At 39.3% G+C, this 20,262-nt stretch overlaps 1 protein-coding gene across 1 annotated transcript; it reads right to left on the reverse strand.

Moving 5' to 3' along the window:
* Positions 1–5,700: 5,700 nt before the first annotated feature.
* Positions 5,701–13,377, reverse strand: LOC115749295 (receptor-like protein EIX2). Its single transcript, XM_048271346.1, has 4 exons — positions 11,759–13,377; positions 11,571–11,686; positions 10,039–11,357; positions 5,701–5,738 (listed from the first exon to the last, which is right to left on the reverse strand). Exons 1-4 carry the CDS (start codon positions 13,304–13,306, stop codon positions 5,701–5,703), a joined length of 3,021 nt encoding a protein of 1,006 aa, XP_048127303.1. The 5' UTR covers positions 13,307–13,377.
* Between the last annotated feature and the right edge of the window lie 6,885 nt (positions 13,378–20,262).

Raw genomic sequence — 20,262 nt, forward strand, 5'->3', positions numbered from 1 at the left:
TGACGTGACGATCATATCAATCAAGTCACGAGCCAGGCATCACATTAACTCGCCCATAACGTCTTATCAATCAATCGCATACCTCAATGCAGAAATCTCAATCACATGCAACTCATCCACCAAATTACCACACAAAATACAATGATAACTCGGACATGTGCGATTATGTGCCTCCATCGTTCTACTCAATCCGTCTCATACCGGATTTCATAGTCAAGATGCACACACACTCACCCATGAACGAGTCACAATTGCATACAATTTAATTATTAACGGTCGTTTGGCCTTGCACACTAGACAGTTAATGCACTTCTGGTAGGACCAAACATCGTCTCTTAGTTCCAGCGATAGCATCCGATAGTCCATGTGATTCCGATCGACATGGCACGTAACTACCAGGAATCCTTATAAGGGCTTTGGTTCGTCACCAGCTACGATTGGCATCCGCTCAATCCGACGACATGGAAAGGCGTGCATCTAACAAGTCGTGGGATTTCGATCGACATGGCACAACATTGTCAAGGAAGATCCATTATATGACCATTCGAACACACTTGGCAATCCATCAGTTCATAATTCCATTTTTAGCCATATGCTCACACGATGTGTTCGTGACTCGGCCCAAGGCCGTTTTCAAGCCAATACATGCAATTGATGCCGGATGTGGTCATATGAATGCACAAAATTATCCTCTCAACTCTGCGTGCACAACGAGGCGATTAATCCCTAAATCGAACATCCAATCAATCAATAGATAACCTGTCCATTCAATCGGACAATCGATTCAAGCAAGGCCTAGCATCTTCATATGAGAATCTAACCCAATCTCGCTTATTTAGGCTCAATTCATACATCAATTCATTATTAACCAATTTGATTTGTCAATCGAACATATGCTCATCCTTAACCTATTGCTTGCTCGTAATCAAGCAAGATCAATCATTCAATCAACCAATTTAATTCAATTAGCCACAGAATCCTAGCTAACTAGGCTAGCCTAATCAATTAGAACCATTGAACCCGAACCAAGCTTCTAGCCTAAACCGGCCCTAATTGAACTACCTAAATACCTAATAATGTAATTAAGCTAATCCAAACGTAATTAGCGACCTAACCAAGGATTAGAGGTCGATTCACCGTCAAATAGGTGAGGTAAGTACGATGGCGGTCCTTGAAAATTCCTGGGCAAGGATTTGGACTCGGGCTCGGAAACTTGGCCCACGAACTTAGCCACTCGGCCCAAATTCTCGGCCAAGGACTCGGTGAGTTGGGCTCATATTGTTTTCGAATTGATGTGTTCTCCTACTTGCCTATCCCTATCTTATATTATTGTCAGAGAGTATTATAAATTTCCGCATGCGTAGTTAATCTCAAGGGTTGGTAGTGTGCTTGGGATGCTACCCTTTTAACCCGAGGGACGAGTAGGTAGGGATGTCGCGTGCTCGAGGGAAATTTTAAATAATTAATTATGCTCATAATATACTTTTAAATTTCGAAAACCCCAATTAAATTTGCCTCATACCCATGTGTTCGGGTCAGATGGGGAATTTTATTCACGTCGTATCCTAGGGATTGGGTCGGAGAGTGAATCTTCTTATAGAATATTAGTCGTACCCAAATATCATGGGTCGAAAAGTTTAATTCTATTTCATGAAATTATCGATCCAATCCAATGGCTAGTGGATGTGATGAATAATTTCAATGTGCGGACGAAGATCGTACTTCGGGGGTGAAGTCGGATGTTCGCCCTATTACACAAATCTCTTGGGACTTAGGTACATGGGTGTATATGTTATGAGCATAATTATTTATTAATATTCAAATCACTATAATAACAATCATGATAATAGAAAAAAATAAAGAAATAAAATCAAACGGACAAGGAGAATAAATAATTTAAGGATAATGTGCCTAAATATCTTATTGTCATTTCTAGTACAATATTACCCTATCGGTAAGATTACATTGTTATCTAAAATAGGTAAAAATATATGCAAGACAACTAAAGATATGCAATCAACTCAATTTAGGAAAGCAATATATCCAAAGTATATCAAGATTAGAATTTTATCTTATTCGAAAATTGTGTTTCCTAATTTGAATTTCACTAAAACTTGATGACCAAGTTTCGATCAAGGACCGAATGACGAGAGAATCACAACTAGGGCTGCAACGACTACGGCACGGGACTCCTTAGGCACGGCGGAGGCAGAATGGCGCATGGCGAGAAGGAGAACGCGGAGGTCCCCGTTTCGCTTTGGTTTGGTTCGTCGGGCTGCTACGCTTTGACTAGTGGTAATAGCAGCATGAGACAACAGTAGGGACGGTAGCTCGAGCAGGTGTAGCACGGACCAATAACACTACATAGTAGAGGCCGACGTTGTGGGCTGCTAGTGTGAGACACCAATGCTGGCACCAAAAAACCGGCGGGGTTCTGGATTGCCGGCTTTTGGGTCTGCTGGCTTTTGGGTCCGCTGGCCTTTGATTTTGCGTCATGGCACTGGAACGGTGGCTGTGACGTCGTAAATGGGCTGAACGACTGTATGAGGCAGAGGGAGCGGCTGGGATCACCGGTTTCTTAGGTCTCCAGTTACCACCAACAGAGGCGGTGGCTGAGCGGGGACCGTCGGGAGGTTCCCTCAACCCCGGTGATTAATAGCTACGGTGGCGGGGCTACATCGTGGAAGTCTTGGCCATCCGGGGGGGAGGGGGAAAGCTCGGCCGTGTGGATAGCTTTCTCGACCGAGGCTCTCTCACATCTTGCTAAAATTCTCTAATTATTTTATGATTCTTTGAATGAGAATTGATGTCCATAACCCTAGGCATAAGTCTCTATTTATAGAGAAAAGCCTTGTAAAGTCAGGGGTTAGAGCTTTCTTAATTTTGCAAAATAGACCCCGAGATCGAAATATGACTTAGATTAAATCCCGAAGAGCCTAATTGCAATAATTAAGCTTCTAATAAGATTAGGATTTTCAGCTAGGCCCCATGTATGGGCTAGCTGAATTTTTGAGCTTCTTGTGGGCTAATTTGTGTTTTTTTTTTTTTGCTCAATTTAAGCTTTAATTGATTAATAAATATTTAATTAAAAGCCTTTTCCCTTAAACAAACATAATCAGGCTGAATTAGACCTCAGACATACCCCAAAGACATGTAAATTTCGGCACACTCCATTCATCCCTTGGTCGAATTTCCCTGATAGGTCTTGGCCCAATCGCCGGGTAATTTAAGCTCAATTTCCTGCCGTCGGTCCACATTAATGTAAATGTATGCTAAGATAAATAAAAAAATGATTTAATTATTTTTGGTAGGAATTAAAATTAATCCCTGATCTTTGTGCAAAAAATAAATAACTGAAAAAGGAAAGTTGAAATTTAGTTGTCAACATCAATCACGAAAATCATTTAAGGATGTGGATTTTAAGGAAGATAAGGATGGCTTAATAAACAAAGAACTCCATATTTGGAAACCTAGATTTTGATTATATGGGCGATTTGATCTAATGGGACATTCTAATCTTGGTAATTTCAATGGCTGCAAAATCCTTTGTATACAATCTCGTCCAAATAGAAAGTTTGGAAAGTGATTCTCTAAAGAACTTGCAATGGCTAGTTTGAAGATGAATGAGTATAAAAGGAGACCTCAAGGTTGAAGAGAAAACAAGAGTCCATAATCTTAAATTTCAAAGTTCAAGAGAGCTTCACATCCTTTATATATTATTGATCCAAATATCGGGGAAAAGTATACTAGAAGTGTCATAACTTTGTACGGCGTTCACTTAAGTACAATAACTTTCAAAACGTTCACTTAAATGCCATAACTTTCAAAAATCGTTCACTTGAGTGCTATGTTGACGCAGACGTCGGAAAATCTAACGTGGTAGTCGGAAAAGTTGCTGTAGCACTCAAGTGAACGATTTTGCTCCAACGTAGCACTCAAGTGAACGATTTTTAAAAATTATAGTACTTAAGTGAACATTTTGAAAGTTATGGCACTCAAATGAACGCCGTATACAAGTTATGGCACTCATAGTATACTTATCCCCAAATACTATAATACTTAGATGTTCTCATTCAAGTGTGTAAGTGTTAGACAGGGAATTTATTGACTCCAAAATCATCACCAAATTGTAACCTCTAAGTTATTCACTAGTGAAATTCAGCCAATCGGTTGTCAGCATAAAGAAGTGGATGGAGGCTTGAACAAAGTCGAATCACTATCAACTCTTTGGGCAAATTCTCTATCCCTTGAGCTCCTTATCATTTACATTTGATAGTCGAATTTTGCACATTACTAACTCTAAGGGAATCTTAAATCTTTCTCTTGTTTAGATTATGAATTAAACTCTAAACTTATTTGTTTAAATTCCCCCTTGATTTCTAAAGTTCATTGAAATCGGCTATTCATCCTCCTCTAGGTGATAATGCTAGCAATAACAAAGTCCAATGAAAAGGTGACATAGTGGTCGCATAAATAGAGATGGAACTTGACATGTATATGTGATGTGAGTCTCGAATTCGATATGTGCAAATGAATATGACATTGGAATCGACTATGAGATGTGTAGCGACTTTGGAATCGACTTTTGGCAATTGACTAAGACATGTGCAAGTGACAATTGAAAATCGTCTCCCCTGCCCTTTAGGGTTCCCAACCCCACCATCAAATTTGAGCGAATTCAAGTGCTGAACATTTAGAGATCTTGTGTGTGAGTTTAAGTATTTTTTTTTTCTTTGCTTGGCTTGTCTTTCCTTTTCTCTCTCACTCTATTTTGAAATTTTGTGAGTGTGAATAATTTTTTGCAGCTAATCTTGGGTGAATGGGGAGACCAATTCAGTTATTCGTCTAGTCGATAGCCACCGATGAGAATATTTGTGATGTAGCTCCATAAACTCTTTGAAATTAGGCTGCTCTCATTTGCCGATTTAGATTTAGATCTAGATCTAGGAATTTTACTTCTCTTGATCTATATATAGATCTGAGTGATCTTTACAGGTATTTGATTTGTGTTCTTTCAAAATTTTGATGTTGGTGCTATTGCTCGGTGATGGTGATGGGGATGTCGATTTTAGACACACACCGCAAGTCTTCGTAAATGATGTGAGAGTTCTCGGTATGTGCTCATCACTGATTTTGGTGATCGGCCGTCGAACTAATATGGTAGTAGATCTATTTTTGAAGAATGAGAGTGTGCGTATAGCTGCAGAATATGCTTTGTTATGTGCTTTCTAGTATTTGTTGTTATCTTCAGTTATTTGAGAGTTGTTAGGCTTGAAAGCATTTTATATACCTCTCGAGTATTATCTTGGTTAATGAATGGAATCTTATTTTTTGACCAAAAAAAATTGGCATTTGACAATCCAATAAGGTCCTTGCAAATGACATACATGTTAGGGGTGAGCAAACTAGATTGGACCGGCCAGGTTGGTACGGGCCTTAAGGGGGCGGTCTAGTCCCCGGTTCTATGATGGATGAGACCAGACTAGACCAAACCACTGAGACCGGACCGCCCATTATATATATAATTATAAATATACAATTATAAAAACAAATTAGAAATTTTTGAAGAACTAGTTAACCTAATTTTCCCATATTTTGCTCGACATTCCTCTCCTCTCACTTGACACTCATGTCTTGCCTTTGCAACGCAGCTTTGCTTGGTGCTCGCTCCTCTCGCCTTCGCCTCTCTACTTGCTCCTCTTACGATCTTGCCTCTCGCTCGGCGCCGTCGCTCTTCCCTCTTTTCACAGATACTGGCTAGACTTATCGCGGCCACTGGCGTCGTCGACTCGTCGCTCCTCTAGCTGCTTCCTCTCATCGCCTTGATCCTCGCTCGATCACTTCAATCTCAAGTGAAAACCCTAGGTGATTAATCCCTTAGTCCATCTACTTTGATTATCCTTTCTTTCATGCAATATTTGTGTTCTGCGTTTTCAGTGGTTATGCGTAGCGACTTCTGGGTACTTGATGCGAGGTTGGTGGGGAAATCATTATACTATTTTGTTGGTTGATCCACTGATGAGGCCGTGGACATCCTTCATGCTATTTTTTATGTGGGACTTTTTTGATATGCAGTCTCCGAACGTGTTTTGTCTTGACTGAATTTATGTTTTGTCTTGACTATATTATGCAAACCCATTACTTTGTTTGTACATGGATTCAGTGAAGTACAAGTGTAATCTTACTTTGAACTTGATTCTTTCCAACTCGAGGAGAATGATACAAGAGCATAATCCCGTTTCAGTTATTTTAAGTGTTTTTCTTCCTAATTTAGTCGTTTATCATTGTATTAGAATTATAAGTACTTATGTGATGGTTATACAATAGTCATGTGTATGTTTTATTAGGCTGGATGGTTGAGATTGGAAGTTGTTAGTTTAGATCCAAGGATTAAATTTCTATAAGTAGCTGGTGTTAGCGGTCCCATTGGGATCGGACTAGACAGCTTATAAGCAACTAGTTTTAGTGGTCCCATTGAGATCGGACTAGACCGCCGGTCTCGATCCCCAAAATTTTGGAGCGGGGAGGTCTAGGACTACTAGTCCGGTCCCCAATTCCTTATCGGGGCCGGACCGGCCCGGACCATGGACACCTCTAATGCATGCTGACGTGACAATGAAAAATCAATGTGCTAATGGCATGAATGATGATGTGGCAATCAAATATTGGATGTGCGAATCGACGTGTTGCAACGAAGGCAGTTTCAAAATTCATGTGGACTCACATTTTGAAATCAAATTTTTGAACAACGACACATGCATGGGGACTCAATTCATGAACTCATGTCGCATTGGTACCAGTCCTTCACCTCTGGCGGCATCCCCATAGCCTACAAGGTTCCCTTGCAAAATAAGGAGTTTATTGCAGCACTTCGAATATTCAACCACCTTATATCGCCCTTCGAAAGGCACATTTTATACGTCAACAACAAGCAACATGATCTAAATTCGGCAATATGACGGCTTAAATTGATCTCTAAGATTCACATTCTTAGTTACTACAACCTAGCCCCGTGCATAATTTTTATTTCGACTTTTGGCAGCATAACTACTTAATTCGGACCCAATGTTTTAGCGCATGTAGTGCCCCTAGGCTCGTGTCTATGAACCGGATCACGACTTGGTGACTTAACCTGTGAAAAATCAACTTTCACAATAACTTTGAGATCTAGAAAGTTTCGCACAAATTCGAGACCTCTGGTATGGTTTGAGCTCCTGGACCTTTTTCGGGTATCAGAAAGGTTGGTAAAAAAGTTAATCGGCGATAACTTCCTCATCCAACAGTCGATTGACCCGATTATTATTACGTTGGAATGCTCGCAAACTCTAGCTTCATAATATGCAACTGAAATTTGGAAATCGCAAATTTCCCCGCACAACAAATACGGATGACAGATCCCAAAGAGTAAAAATTGACTATCAGATCCTAGTGGCAATACAGGTGTCAAAAAGCTCGTGATGAAAAGTGATGAAATGAGACCCAATCGAACCAAGCCAATCTAGACGAGTCAAGACAAAATCGATCGAGACGAGATCACCGACTCTAGAGACTACTTTAAGACAGACATAACCAGGGCGTATTGAAAATTTTCCAAAGTGAAGGAAACGACACCGAATCAAACCAAGCCAAGCTCCGACCAAATGGGAAACGAGTGTTGAATCGAACCGGTGTAGGAATGTGTTGGATGGATTGAAGAACGCTGGTTTCTAGGGATGGGACAAGTCAACCATCCAATCAAGAACCAAGTCACCGAGAGTGAAGAGCGACCCCCCAAAATGCACTCATTTGGTGGAGGTGAGCGTGCGTACTGAGCACACGGCACCATCCCAAAAGTGGGGGACTTAAGTGGAGAATTGAATAATATCCGCAAACCAAAATAGACCAAAGTTTTCAATGAACGATTGGAAGAATTTATCGAGAAATTGTCTAATCAGTTCTAAATTTATTATCCATATGATAATTCGGTTCTGTACATTCTAGTTCTATCAATTTAGTGTTACATTAGACAATTCACGTGTATATCAAACTCATATTTTGTGGTTATTAAGATTACTAACTTTTATTCGATTTTGCATCTCTTTGAAAAAGTTCAAAAAAATAAAAATAAAAATTGCAATAACCAGGTACATATTTCTAATTCAATTATACAGATCATTAATTATGAATAATGAGTCAACTGAGTTATTTGAGCATCGAGAATATGTGTCGAATTTTGTATCATGCACTTAATGGATTTTCTGTCCTCGTGTCAAAGAAGATAGCTTTACTTTTATGGATAAGTGCAGTGGAAGTTCCAAAATATGCCACGAAAATGTAATTGACCCCTTAAAAAAAAGTGGGCCTACTACCCAAAAAAACTCCAACTTTAGCATTTGTGACAATTATATCCAAAAAAAATTTTGTCTCATAAAAAATCCTCAACTTTTACTTTTATCCTAATTCTACTGGTCTAATACCAAAAGAAATCATCAACTTTAGAATCTATCCCAATTATATCCAAAATCTTTTTTTGTCTCATAAAAAACCTTCAACATTTACTTTTACCTAATTCTACCACCGTTGGCCTTCCATCCATAATTACCATTAGTTAATCCTACGTGGCTCAAATTTTCTCGCCGAACATGAATATTGGAAATTTAGAAACAGTAGGTTTCATGGATGACAAGATTTTAGATTGTTTGTCCAAATATCAAAACGCGTCGTCTTGATTGACTATGTATCTCCCAGGAATATGTAGGGGAAGCAAACAACAAAAGAAAAGTTCAGAGGTTTGTTTATGTCAGCTTTGCCAAGGTGTAATTTATTAACGATGTAAAAATACCACGTATGATTAACTAATGTTGATTATGAAAGGAAGGCTAATGATAGTAGAATTGAGACAAAAGTAAAGTTGAAGGTTTTTTATGAGACAAAAAAAGTTTTGAATATAATTAGGACATCCGATAAAGTTTAGGGTTTTCTTGATACTAGGCCGGTAGAGTTGGGACAAAATTAAAAATTTGGGATAGAATTAGGACAAAAGTAAAAATTGAAGGTTTTTTCTGAGACAATTTTTTTTTTGGATATAATTGTCACAAATGCTAAAGTTGGAGTTTTTTTTTGGATATTGAGCCCAAAAAGTGTAATCAAGTAAAAATTGCGGTGAAGGCCTTCACCTGTAGCTAGTTGGATTGCGGCCTCACTAGCCGTGGGTGAGGCATTCGCAGCCCGCGACGGTCGCCATAGACCCTCACCTGTATAGAAAAAACAGAGCAAAGAATAAAAGGAAAATAAAAAAATTCAAAGATTAAAAAAAAATTAAAAGTAAAAAATCACAAAGATGCACCAACAGTGTCACGTAATACAGTCGTTGTCTAAATTAGCAATTTTCGGCCAAAATTAGCCGGAATGACTCAATTGGCAAATTATCAAAACGTATAGGACCAAATTGGCCAAATTAAAAGGTCTGGGACTAAATTGACACAAGTGCAATTGATTTAGGTTTTTTTTGGTAATTTTCTTGTTTGAATGAAGTTATTCATAACCACATACATTGATCACAGCATTGCAATGAATATGGATCATTTAGTTTGCAATCATGAAAAAAGTCGTTACTTTGGTCTATATTTATATCATATTATGTGTTCCCAAGATAAAACTAATAAACAGAGACACTAGAAATATTTAGCCTCCATACTATAATTTACACACAAATAATAACATTATCTAAACTTGGCACTACAATCCAGACCAAATTCAACACTACTATAATAACACGAAGTCCTGCTAAATTGAACAGAAAAGACTAAAATGACCGAACGACATGGTTTGCTTGATCGGACAAGCTTGAAACTGAAGGAAACTAAATATTGGCTACTACTACTAAGGAGAAACAAGCCAACTACAAAGATGATTCTGCCTGAACAAGAAAGCAAGAACTTCACGAGATCAAAGAAGGATTGGACTGATGTGGAAAACGAGCTGGTTATGCTCTTGTCAATCTCCTCTTCAACTCGGCCACCTTCACTGCAACAATCATGCAGATCATGTCTGTTTTACGATCCACGTAGTCGAAGTAGGCGCATCTCCAATTCTTCTTGTACACCAAAACTCCGATAACTCCCCAAAACCCAGTCGCAAACCCGAGCAATATGACCACGTAGAACATCGCCTTCTCAAGCTTACTTTCTTCATGGGTACCTTCTTCTGGCACTTGAGGGGCCTCCGCGCCGGGGCATTTCTTTTGTAGAGGATCGCCACAAAGTAGAGGATTGTCGGCATAAATGGAAGGATCGTCAAGGGTTTGGATTTGATTTCCTTTAGGAATTGGCCCCGTGAAGTTGTTGTGTGATAAGTTTAGTTTGCTCAGTGATGTAAATGCAGAAAAGCTCTGTGGGATTGTCCCGGAAAGGTGATTGTTCGAAAGATCAAGAGACTCGAGTGATTTCATGCGTCCAATCATAGTTGGGATGCCTCCAGAAAGAAAGTTGTGGGATAAGTTCAAGCCTCGCAATCCAGAGAGCAAGGTAAGTTCTCCAGGGATCGGCCCAATCAATTTGTTGCTTGAGAGATCTAAATTGACCATAAGCTGGAGATCAAGTGTTGTGTAGTCAAGGACTATCCCCTTCATGATCTGCTCCACATGCTCTTGATCCCAATATGTTGGAGCAATGTCAGCCGCCAGTCCAAACATGGGAGGTGCAGGCTCCGAAGCAGGGGATAGTGAGTTACCTTCATCTATACTTGTGTGCAGTTTCATACCTTTCATATAGCCAAGACAATTTGGAATCATTCCTGTGAGATTATTCACCGCTAGGTCCAATATTTGCAGTGCAGGGAGTAAGCATAGCTGTGAAGGAATACTACCATTGAATATGTTTTCTCGCAGTCTAAGAATCTGCAAAAACTGAAAGCTTGGTCCAAACCAGTGTGGAACACTGCCAGAGATTTTGTTCTCGCCAAGATCCAAAATCAGCAAGTACGTGCAATTTTTCATAGTCACAGGAATTTCTCCATGGAGACTGTTGTTGTTCAAGTGTAATGACCCAAGCACAGTTAAATTTCCCAGAGAACTCGGTATGACTCCGGACAACTTGTTGGATGATAAATCAAGGAGACTCATGAGAGGGTTCTCCTTCCAACATTCAGGAATTTCGCCAACTAATTCATTCCTTCCAAGGTGCAACACCTCCAGAAATTCTATCTCGCATAATGAGGTTGGTATTGGACCGCTTAAGAGATTGTCATTCAGATACAAGTAATCCAAATGAGGCATCCCTAGGCCAATATCTTGCGGAATAGGTCCTGAGATTGAGTTGTGAGAGAGATCTAACGAGTACACATTAAAAGAAAACCTCGGAAGAGATCCATTTATTTGGTTGTAAGATAGATTCAGGAAGGAGAATGACATGAGAGGTAGCCAATCTGGGAGAGCTCCTGCAATGGAGGCATTGGACAAAGCTATGTCGAATGCATCCACTTGCGTTCTTATCCACTGGGGAAATTCCATTTTGAAGTCGCAAGACATCATCCGAATGTACAAGAGATTGAAGGGCGGTATCCAGTTGGAGTCCGCCTCGAAAGCTAAATAATTGTCGCTGATATCTAAGTAGGATAGATTCGAGAGTTTGGAGAAGTGGATTTCGGAAAGTGTTCCTCTCAGGGAATTTGCTGAAAGATCTAAATGGTCAAGATCTTGAAGTTGTCCGAGACTGTGAGGAATGGTGCCATTGAGAAGATTGTTACCGAGACATAAAGTTGATAGGACTTGCAATCTTCCTAATGCCTCTGGAATATTCCCTGATAATTGATTATACGATAGGTCAAGCACCGTCAGGTTTTCCAAGCGCACCAGCCAATCTGGAAAAGCTCCCCCAAGAAAATTATTATTTATCTCCAATCGCTCCAAGTTTTTCCCGATAAGCCCCGAAGAATTTCCCTCGACTGAAAATATGTCCTCATGAAGTTTGTTATGGCCCAACAATAGTGACTCGAGGTGTGGTTTGTCCCTTAAGAAGGAGAACAACCCTCCTTCAATACTTTGCAAAAGATTTGCTTCAAGATTGAGATCGACAAGGCTTCTCAAGTTACCGGACCACCTTGGTACTGAGGAGTTCAAAAGGTTCCATGAAAGATCAAGGTGCTGGAGAGAAGTCATGCTTTGAAATATAGTGCTCGGAATTGGACCTTCAAAAAGATTTTTTGAAAGATCAAGGGTCCTGAGAGAAGTCATGTTTTGAAACAAAGCGCTTGGGATGGGACCTTCGAAAAGATTATGTGAAAGATCGATGTTCAAGAGAGAAGTCGTGTTTTGAAATATAGTGCTTGAGATGGGACCTTCGAAAAGATTCCCTGAAAGATTAAGGTGCCGGAGAGAAGTCATTTTTTGAAATATGGTGCTTGGGATGGGACCTTTGAAACGATTCTCTGAAAGATCAAGATGCCAGAGAGAAGTCATATTTTGAAATATAGCGCTCGGGATGGGACCTTTGACAAAATTCCATGAAAGATCAAGGTGTTGGAGAGAAGTCATTTTTTGAAATGTAGTGCTTGGGATGGGACCTTGGAAAAAATTCAATGACAGATCGAGATACTGAAGATGAAGAAAAGTAGAATTGCTCGAGAGATCAAAAGATGGATGAAGTTTATGAAGGCCGCAATCTGATAGGCTCAAATGTGATAAAGATGGGAGTCTGCTGATCACCTGCATGAGGTGTCCAGATCCGGCAATATTCAGGCCGCTCATGTCGAGGTACTTCAATGTCTGAAGATGCGAAAGCCACTGAATGTCTTTGCCAACACTCTCGTCAGAATAAGTACGGAGATCAAGGACTTCCAACTCTCTGAGATTTCTCAATTCACGAAGAATAGTTGCAAAACCATAAGAGTTGGACAAGTTTAGGTACCTCAACTGCTTCATCGAGCCAATGAATTTGGGCATGCTCGCATTCCCGAAAAAGAACCCACCACTCAACTCTAAGGATCTCAAGAATCTCAAGTTGAGCAGAGAAGAGTTCAATTCACTAGCTGTGAAAAAGGTTTGTTGGATTGGGTATTCACTTCCTAATGTGATCTGGAGCATGACGACATGTCCATTTGCTCGGTCGCACTTTACTCCCGTCCACCGGCAACAATCTTCGCCGTTCCAAGAAGAAAGGATGTGAGGTCCGTCTGAGAAACTTTGCCTAAACTGGAGCAGAGCCTCCCTTTCTTCTTCAAAGCAAATGGTGGATGAGCTTCTGTTCCTGCACAAGCACACGCACGCATTGTCTAAAATTAACAACAGACTTGTTAGTACAAGCATTTTCACACTATCAGGTCTCGCCATGGATGATAGTGAAATCGAAAACAAAAGCAATTTGCACGGGAAGGCCACACGATTATGCTTCAAGTTTTTGGCTTGGGTGCATTTGTTTAAACTTTGAGACGTTGGTTTTGGGTGGGTTACTAAAAGTAGACACGCGGTATTTATAGAGAGAGCAAGGGAAGGAACGGTAGTGGATGCAACCTCTTACTCTTCTATATTGCCGTTTACTACGTGGTAGTAATTTTATTTACCATCACGGTCAACATAACCATCAATATAATTTGAGTAGTTCTTGAAAAGGAAATGGGAAAGCACACATTAGCTTGTCTTTATTAAGAAATTATCGACCAACATCCCGATGACTTGACTCCAAGTCGATCGTCTCCCAAAAAATCAAAATCGACATCATCTCTGTTAGAATATGTATCGAGTTTGAGCTCCAAGCGAAAATATAAATTGCAGCGATAAATAAATGAATAAGGAAATTGTTTGCTAGGTGAGAATTAGGCTTTGATAATTCTCACGTTGAAAATACAAGATGGAAGACTTTGACCGCGAAGAGATAATTGAAGAAAAAGATAAAGATCAAGAAAGACCCAAATTTGAATATCCGTGGACACCTGTACTGTATGCTGTGGAAACAATACCTTCTGTTGGGTGATACCTTGGAGATCTCCTTATTGAAGTCGGCAAAGAAAAAAACAAGTGATAAGTCCAATCTTGCACTGATGATTCCTCCACGTAGAAGTCAACCTTGAGGAGCACTCTGCAATGGAATTTATACTGACACATATATGCATAATATAAGTCAGGGGACGAAGACTAGCACATTGCCTTGAAGCACCGGTTTCCTGCGAGTGCTTCGTGTGCCTAGAATTGCAGAGTTCTTCTTGCGAGATAATTTACTTCTACGGAAGTTCCATAACATTTGCATTTTAGCTTAAGATTTGTGTAATTTCTTTGTGAGATTGAGAGATTATTTTATTAGGAATTGGGGGCTCAATATTATATACGTCATTGAATGTAATTGGGGCTTGGAAAATCCTGAGAATATTTGAGCAACTTGAGTGTGGGTTGTAATCTCCGTGTATCGCTTGTTCTATAATAGAATTCGTTGCTACTCTCCCCGTGGACGTAGGTCTCTATGACTGAATCACGTACATCTAGTGTTCGATTTATTTTCTTATTCTGTCTATTTATTGTTCGATTGCTTGCTCCGTGCAACAATTGGTATCAAAGACATGCTTGTTTAAGTTGTAGCGAATTGATGGTGACAGAAAAAGTTAAAGTGAAAATCGACAAATTTGATGGGAAGGATTTTGGTTTCTGAAAGATGCAAATTGAGGATTATCTATATGAGATTAAATTGCATTTACCTTAGTGTGGGGAGAAGCTAGATACGATGAAGCAAGCTGACTAGGAATTGCTGGATAGACGAGCGATGGGTGTTTTTTGGTTGACGTTGGCTCGTAATGTCGCATTTAATATCGAAGACTATTGCGGTTTGATGACGTTGGCTTTGTCGGACATGTACGAGAAGCCCTCTGCAATCAACAAGGCCTATTTGATGTGATGTCTGTTTAATTTGAAGATGAGCGAAGATGCGTCGGTTGCAATCAAAAACTCATAAGGTAGCGAATACTAGCAAAGTAATCGACACAGATAGTGCTTGTAGCGAGGTGAAGCCTATGGAGCCAACAGTTGCCGTAATTGATGATATTGGCAAGGTACGTGTTCGATCTCCGGACAGATATAGATGCATCAATGGTTTTGCTTTGTCTGTAGTAGAGGAGCTTGTGTCAAAAAGTCCTTGTGAAGTACATGTGCAGTTGGTGTTCTGATTAAGTCCATGATTATGGCAAAGTTCAAATGTGGCTTGAGCTTGGATGATGTCTATGACGGTTGAGCCTATTGGGGCTATGGGGGAGTAGCAGCGAAGTTCGAATTTTGGCGAAATGATTGTGACTTGGCTCAAACGTCGAGCCAAAATAGAAATTGTTAAAATATGTCTCGAGTTTGAGCTCGAAGCGAAAATATAAATTGCAGCGATAAATAAATGAATAAGGAAATTATTTGCTAGGTAAGAATTAGCTTTGATAATTCTCATGTTGAAAATCCAAGATGGAAGACTTTAACCGTGAAGAGATAATTGAAGGAAAAGACAAAGATCAAGAAAGACCCAAATTTGAATATCCGTGGACATCGGGACTGTATGCTGTGAAAACAATACCTTCTGTTGGGTGATATCTTGGAGATCTCCTTATTGCAGTCGGCAAAAAAAAAAAAAAGTGATAAACATTGTGTACATCATTGAATATAATTGGAGCTTGAAAAATACTGAGAGTATTTGAGCAATTCGAGTGTGGTTTGTAATCTCCGTGTATTGTTTGTTTTATACTGAAATTCGTTACTGCTCTCCCTGTGGAAGTAGGTTTTTATGACAGAATCATGTACATCCGATACCCGATTCATTTTCTTATTCTGTCTATTTATTATTCGATCGCTTATTCCGCACAGCAATCTCTTTAAATTTTTGTGCGTGGGCTGAAGGAGAATTTCAAAGATGGTCCTGCACGGTTGCTTTCCATCACCATTTGAGTGGACCGATAAAGTCAAGGCCTACATTCGCCACATGCGTATGTCCCCCAAGTAAACGATGAGGCGGTAAGACGATTTAAAAATCATGTTCTTAATTCACTAGCTTGATGAAAACCCAACATCAAGCAATATCGAATAAGGTTAGAATGTGCGCAGATTGGATTGAGTAAACATGACGCGAAAAAATTGAAAGTTAAGGAATAAAATCAGCAAGAAGTTCACATATAGATTCAAGTTAAACTTAAAAAGAGTGATATGAAGAAATTGAGGAACTTGGCTTCGATTAAAGTAGGATTTCATCAGGAAGTATAAGTTGTTATTATGTGGGAGAGGACACGTAAACATGAGGTAGGGAAAAAATTTGACACTGTGTGATGATGCTTCCCTAGTGGAAAGAAAGACAAAAGTCTTTAGTTGGATTCCTGATCAAATGTTGATATGAGCAACATGCCTGCCCACGGCGGTCCTCTAGCGACATCATTGGTGTCAACCAGAGAAAACTTTATAGTCAAGACGCCCAAAAGTCTGGTCTTCCAAGTCTCTCGTTCCAATTGTGCTCTATTATTGTGTTGTGGGTCTTGACAAATGGCTTTTCACGCTTGTTTAAGAAAATGAAGTTCTTGGCCTTATCTTGCAGGTGACGATCACGTCAAGAATGTCACAGTCTTGTTGTATGCGGGAGCTCTTTATTATTATGCCGTGCGTCTTGCTCTATTTACTTCCAGAAACTCACTGATGACGAGTGCATCAAATAGTTAATATGATTATTTAGCCCAGACAACAAGAATCAAACCCTGAAAAATTACTAGAAATGTCATAAACCTATTGCAATTGTGGCCGATGAGGATTTGCAGGCCCTCGACAAGTGGCCGGCAGCCTCCTACCCGCCCCTAAAAAAAAAAAAAAAAGATAGAAAAAGTTAATACACAAAATGTTTCTCTCTAACACCGATCAACTTCATGTGTCAAAAGATATTTGCAACTTGTAAAACAAAAAAGAAAAAAGAAAGAAAGAGAAAAAGTAATTTCGTTGGATTCGTCATGTAATGTTGATCTAAGATGACACCATTAGTCACCACTTCGGAAAACTTCATCGTCAAGACACGCAGAAGTCTGGTCTTCCAAGTCTCTTGCTCCAATTGTGCTCTGTTATTGTGTTGTGGGTCTTGACTAGATAGAAATGGCGGAGAAATTACCAAAAAAGACATAAGCTTATTATACAAATGTTAATTCAATCTTAGACTTTTTAATTTGATCAATTTAGTCCTAAAACCTTTGATGATGTATCAAAATTGATCGGAATAATTAAAAAATTTAGAATTGAATTGACATCTGTAAAATAGGTTTGAGAATATTTTTGGTAATTGTCCTTAGAATTGGCTTTTCTCACTTATTTAGTAAAGCGAAGCTCTTGGCGTAATCTTGTAGTGACAAGTCGACGCCGAGAATGTGGAGTCATTGTTTTTCATACTAGCTAAAATCCATTTCTCAAGCCTCATGAATAAGGCAGGTCTTTATTAATATATTGTGAGCCTTGTTCCATCTATTCTTAGAAACGCACACCAATGACGAGTACATCAAATAGTTAATGTAACGAGCACATCAAATAGGGAAGTACTTTATAAACAGATGTATAAAAAGAGCACATTTCATTTAGTGGATCTTAGGCTTAATCCGTTTCATGAGGTGTACTTCGCACGGGAGATAGATTGTTCGTTTCGATTAGATTAGGACTAATTTTAGAAATGATGAAGTTCTACAAGGTGCTTGGCTTTGTCCCCTGCTATAAGCCAAGCAAATGATGATATGTTAACAAAGTCGTAGCACCAAGATGTGCGCACTTTGGTCGAGTGGAAAATTTCAAGTATGGCCATGTTTCGCAGTGCAAGACCCGCAAACACCAAGGAAAAACGTCTTGAGGTCCATTATGCCATGCATTTTCCTTCGTGTAAAAAATTGTAAATTCTAACAGGGTTTTAAGTACGCCTAATTCAACCACTACTCAAATGCTCATCATGGATTTTGCGACTAAACTCACCTTTCTTTTCACGAAGCACGTGTATGGGATGTTTATTAGGAAGGACTGATGAAAGTTAGCAAGAGGAATAATAAGATGCTGTACAATATCAATGGATGCCATGAATGTCTCCTTTGGGTTGAAAAAAGCTCTCTTATGCATCCCTGTTGATATCAATTGCTCATCGGAAGGTGACATGACAGTAGGAGAATTTAAAGACTAAACACACGGTGAGATTTTGCATGATCAATGTCAACTACTCTAAATGATTAAACTATCATATAAATGCGTAATTTAATATTTAATTATTGTAATACTCCCCATGGTTACCCTCCCTAGACGAATGACATCTAAAAGGCATTTGGATTTAGTATTATCCTATGAATCCCTCTTGCAAGGTGGGAACTTGCACTTGACACGGGCTCTCCCAAGACTTATCGATCGCAACGTTAGTTATAGTTGATTGATTATGATAATTATTTTTCCTTTAAGAGTCATCACTTATCTATTATGAATCATTTAGAGCCCAAATAAGATAAAAGAGTTCACGGTTACTTCCTTGAACTAGAAATTTGTGGGTATAGAGATTTGGTTAAGTTTTACCTATAGCCTACTATGAAAACCGTTTCTCCTTTGATAAAATGGTGTTTCATGCAATCTTTTTCTTATTTTCATCCCTAACCATTGAAATTTATACGGTCACACATAAGTGGGCAAGCAACAAAATGAAATCAGTCAACTACAAAACAAATAAACTGAGAAAATGAACCCGAGCCATATCGAGCAATATTATACAAACGTCTTAATATAAAGCCTCAAGACAAGACCCGTGAGCTATACATAGGGGGAGAGTGCATATTGGCATGTACTAAACAACGTAATTTCCTGAATTGCGCCAATTAACATGGAAATATTTAACCTGTCCAATATAAAATGCAATGCACTTCTAAGAGAATAAATCTATTTATATAAGGTAAATATGACAATAAATGTAAGTTTCTTTATATGCACCCCGAAGTCATATTTTTGTAAATTTTTTAACCAACGTCCAATCTGAAATAACTAGCATGCAAGATACGATTTCTATCTTTTCCAATTTGTGGCATACGACCTATTGAAAATAAACGTGCAAATATAGGAGTTAAATGATAGTACAACCTAAATATCCTAGATGTGCATTGAAACATCTGTTCTATGGGAAGTTCCAATTTTCCTAAGATGGGACTTGTGTGCATCGGAATGTTATGTAAAGAATACGTAAGATAGCATGATGGAAAGTCTAACGCGGACATGATCGATCTTTTTTATTCTTCTTCTCTTCCACTTAATCGCCCATGCTGTGGGATTAACCTCAGCCATGATCAATGAAGCTTGGAGGGAGTATATGAAGTTGGCACATACAAGTCTTGATTATTCACGAAAGGAGATTATATGCAACTGTTTGCTAATAATTTGCAAAAAATAAAAATAAAAATGGTATCTCTGTACACTGAAATACTAGTTTGCTCTTGGCTGTGCAGTTCCGGGGCTGGCTGAGATAAGTTGCATTCTTACTATAGAAAGACGGCGTTCCAATGATAAAATTGGGAAGAAAGAAATTTGAGGTCAAAGGTAGAGCAACTTGCTTCTGGTGGAAAGCTTGCGATGTCGTGGTGTCACTGTTTGGGCGGTTTTGCTGCATGTGCTGGGGAGAGGTCCGAGTCTGTAAAATCATCTTTAGGTTCCGTTCGTTTTTCAGAAAAATGAGGTATTTGTCAAAATTATTTTTCAGAAAAGTGACCATATTTTTCAGTGTTCAGTCGAAACTTGAAAATGAATTGGAAAATATTTTTCGCCATCCAATCTGAAAAATCGAATTTGATTTTCCTCTGCCTTTTTAATACATATATATATATATATATATATATATATATATGTTTTTACCTTTTTTTCCTTTTTTCTTTGGCCGGCCGTCAGCCACAGCGACGGCAAGCGACCGGCCACAGGCGACACTCGAGCGTCGCCGATATGCAAGGCTGGAGCCTCCCGGCAAGTCGAACATCTGGTTGAAATTTACAGAGGAAACATGATGTCCAAAATGGAGGAAGGGCGAAAAAACTCAATATGTCTACTGCGAATTACCGCGTGAAAGAGGTGAGCAATCTGACAGAGGCGCATAATAAACCAGTGCAAACTAATCGTCTCACCAATATTCACTTCAGATGGATAATTGGTCGCACGATCCCCTTGCTTCGAGTCGCAATCAGTCGAGCAAGTAAAGGCACATAATGTGCTGAAGTAGGTGTTCATTGTCGAACTCGCGAGCGACCTAACATTACCTTATACAATTAAATGGCCACAAAACACGCCACCTGCTTAGCTCT

Source organism: Rhodamnia argentea, chromosome 10 (assembly GCF_020921035.1).
Source record: "Rhodamnia argentea isolate NSW1041297 chromosome 10, ASM2092103v1, whole genome shotgun sequence".
NCBI lineage: Eukaryota > Viridiplantae > Streptophyta > Magnoliopsida > Myrtales > Myrtaceae > Rhodamnia > Rhodamnia argentea.